This window comes from Zea mays, chromosome 8, assembly GCF_902167145.1.
Source record: "Zea mays cultivar B73 chromosome 8, Zm-B73-REFERENCE-NAM-5.0, whole genome shotgun sequence".
Lineage (NCBI taxonomy): Eukaryota > Viridiplantae > Streptophyta > Magnoliopsida > Poales > Poaceae > Zea > Zea mays.
Window position 1 is genome coordinate 122,506,607 of NC_050103.1, and position 2,972 is coordinate 122,509,578.

At 49.2% G+C, this 2,972-nt stretch overlaps 1 protein-coding gene across 2 annotated transcripts; it reads right to left on the reverse strand.

The window, feature by feature from the left end:
* Nucleotides 1–513: 513 nt before the first annotated feature.
* LOC100279399 (uncharacterized) lies at nucleotides 514–2,705 on the reverse strand. 2 transcript variants are annotated; one of them, XM_008656574.4, is made up of 2 exons: nucleotides 2,243–2,705; nucleotides 514–2,068 (listed from the first exon to the last, which is right to left on the reverse strand). In XM_008656574.4, the coding sequence occupies exon 2, from the start codon at nucleotides 1,956–1,958 to the stop codon at nucleotides 894–896; it is 1,065 nt and encodes a 354-aa protein (XP_008654796.1). In that variant the 5' UTR covers nucleotides 1,959–2,068; nucleotides 2,243–2,705; the 3' UTR covers nucleotides 514–893.
* Nucleotides 2,706–2,972: the final 267 nt, after the last annotated feature.

Genomic DNA, 2,972 nt, shown 5'->3' on the forward strand with positions numbered 1-2,972 from the left:
AAGAGACGTGGACACCCTCTGCACTTCAGCAATAAGAAATTCCAATCGCGAAATTACCAATGTGTCTTAATGATGGTAACAAACTAATCTATTTGGTCCTCGCAGTAAAAAAAACTGATTTATTGGAATGAAGTCTTTAACATGTCATTAACATCGAGGATAGAGACCATTGCCCGATGATAACTACATTTGGAATCTCAGGTTGTTTTACTAGCAGTAGGATAGAGGAGACAACCCATATGCAAAGTCAACCACAGGAAAGCAGTCTCACTGTCACAAAGTCATAACTGTAACCTGCAAGCCTTAATCATTAGAAACATTCTAAGAAACGCAGGAATCAAAACCAAGTAGAAACTGTTCTCCAGGAATTGTCAGCATCAGATGAGCCTTTTTCATTTCACAATCCAAAAATGAATGACATGTGCATGAAGGCATAATCTGGCTCCTTTTCCAAGGTTACCTTCAACTTCCACTGAAAGAGGAGAAAAATTTTCGAGACTTTGTGCATGAAACTGAAAGAGGAGAAAAATGTACATTATATATATAATAACTTGTGTCCACTGGTGAGAGCATCTGAATATCTCAATCCCAGTGCTGACACATTAGATGGTCACAAGGCTGTTTCACTTGAAAAGAGTTAACAGTAGGATGCTTCAGTCTTCCATATCACACAGGACATCATGGGCCAGAATAGTGAACTGTAGAGAGATTCACTATTGCGCTAGAGGACTTGATATGATCTTTATCTAACCAAATGTTAACACTGTACAAATAGCTAAAACAGCAGACAGCAAGCATCAAAACTAGAGATGGTGCCTTCTTGAATATTACACATATGAGACACTCAGCTAAATGTACCATGCATAGCACCAACAAGCTAGATACCAAGATTCCTAGAAGCCATTCATCTCCAGAAGGTAAGTGCGTCTCTTCATCAGCGCCTTCACAGCAGCTTTAAATGGCCCATCGAATGCTCCAAAGACGAATCCTTCGGCTTCCTTGCGGTTAGGGTGGCTTCCATTGCTTCCCTCAGGTGAGGGTTTGATAGCCACCAAAGTAGCGCCTTGCAACGCCATACCACCAGGCAGTTCAACATATGGAGCATACTTGAGCTTCATGTTGCAGGCTGGGACCTGAGTCCTGTTGGAACATGCCGAGGTCGACAACTGGTTCTCTCTGAACTCCTCCAGCTGCTTTGCCCCCATGCACAATGTGCCTTGGCCATCAGCATCTGTCAGTACCAAGCTCTGTAGTGTGGGATGGCCATTGATGATTGAGCGGAGAAGATAGTGCCTTGTTGATGCCGCGATTAGAGAGCTGATTGTCCAGACGACACGAAGTTTCAGCCCACCATTGGTATAGAAAGACTCTGGCATGCTTCCATTGTCCTCCAAAGCTGGCTCATGCTCTCCACCAACAGGCTTGCGGTCAACCCGGGTACCCCCCAGGATCACACAATTCTCAAGTGTGCTCCCATACTCTGCTCGCCATTTCAGGAGAACTCCCTCCTCAGTACCCACATCCCCAGAGGGGAGCTCGATCCGAAGGTTCCTGACGTGCGTGAAGTTCCTGAGCACCTGTGCCGGTGAGTGCTGCGAGAGCTGCGGGAACAATGGCCTCGCAGTACCATTAGGGCTGCGCATGTTGTGGAACGGCTTGATGATTGTGAAGAGCATCAGCTTCAGGAAGTGCGAGAAGATGCTCCGAGGCTTCGGCGAGGACAGGTTGAGCGTGCCCTCGGCGTCGCCGTCGACCGCAACGACGCGGTCAATCTTGACATACACATCATGGACGAGGGAAACGAGCCCACAGAGCCGCTTGGACACGGCGTAGCACCGGCCGAGCGACCGCACGTCCTCGACCTTGTTCAGGATGAGCAGGACGAGCGAATCCGGCAGGCAGTCGAAGTGGTCGACCTCGCGCACCGGGTCGGCGTGGATTCGTGCCTTGGGATGCATCACACGTCACACCTTTCTGCCACGCAGCGAGGCGAAACGCCCCCCGAGATTGCCAGGAAAGGCTGGCCCACCCAAATGGCAGGAATCGCGCGTCGACTCGACGCGACTAGCTGAACAGAGAACGAAGACATCGGTGATAAGAACACGGGTCAGCGAGTAGAGAAAAATGGCAAGCGCATAACTAAGCCTGCGCGTCCGCATGCATCAGACTTCAGAGGTTCCACCATGAAACGACAAGAATCTCAAACCGAGAACTGCAACAAGCAAATCGAAGAATGGTGTACCTGAGCCACCGGCACCGGCACCGCAGTCGCGATTCCATCTCAGGCCGGCAAATTGAGCTCGAAGCTGGGCTGGCCCCCGCCAAGAGCCCGACCTCTCGCCGAAACAAACCTGGATCCGGCGCCGGAGAGCACCGGTGAAGACCTGATCCTTCCGAGGAGCGAGGAACAGCTTGAACCGGGTGGTCCTAGCACAAGAGGGGTGCAAAATTTCGCCAAACCGAGCACGGCTCAGCTCCCGCAGGTAGCTGGAACATCGGAGGGTTCCGAATTGGGAGGATTTTTGCCGAGAATCCAACGAGGTTAGGGTTTATGGAACGAGCAGTCGAGGACTTTCCTCCTCCTTCTCTTTTAAATTCTTAGAGATAGAGGAGGATGAGGTACCGTGCAGTGCAGATGCAGCGTTGGAATGCTTTTTCCTTCTCTTTCTCACCCCGTCCGAAGCAGCTTTTAATACTGGGCTCAGAGCCTTGGAGTTGGAGGTCATGGCGCCGTTAAGTAACGGCTCCGTGCCGTCCACCCACGTCAGCATCAGAAAACGTGCTTATCTCTCGCTAAGAATCTTAAAAGAATTTATATGTGATATCAGGATAGAAATGATCTAGGCTAAGAAGTTTGTTCTTATGTGCATTTGTATTCATCACAATTCACATACGTCAAAACTATGGTGTATATATGTGGCCTGATGACGAATTATAGGTAGACAATATATATTTATTTTCCACTTGATTGG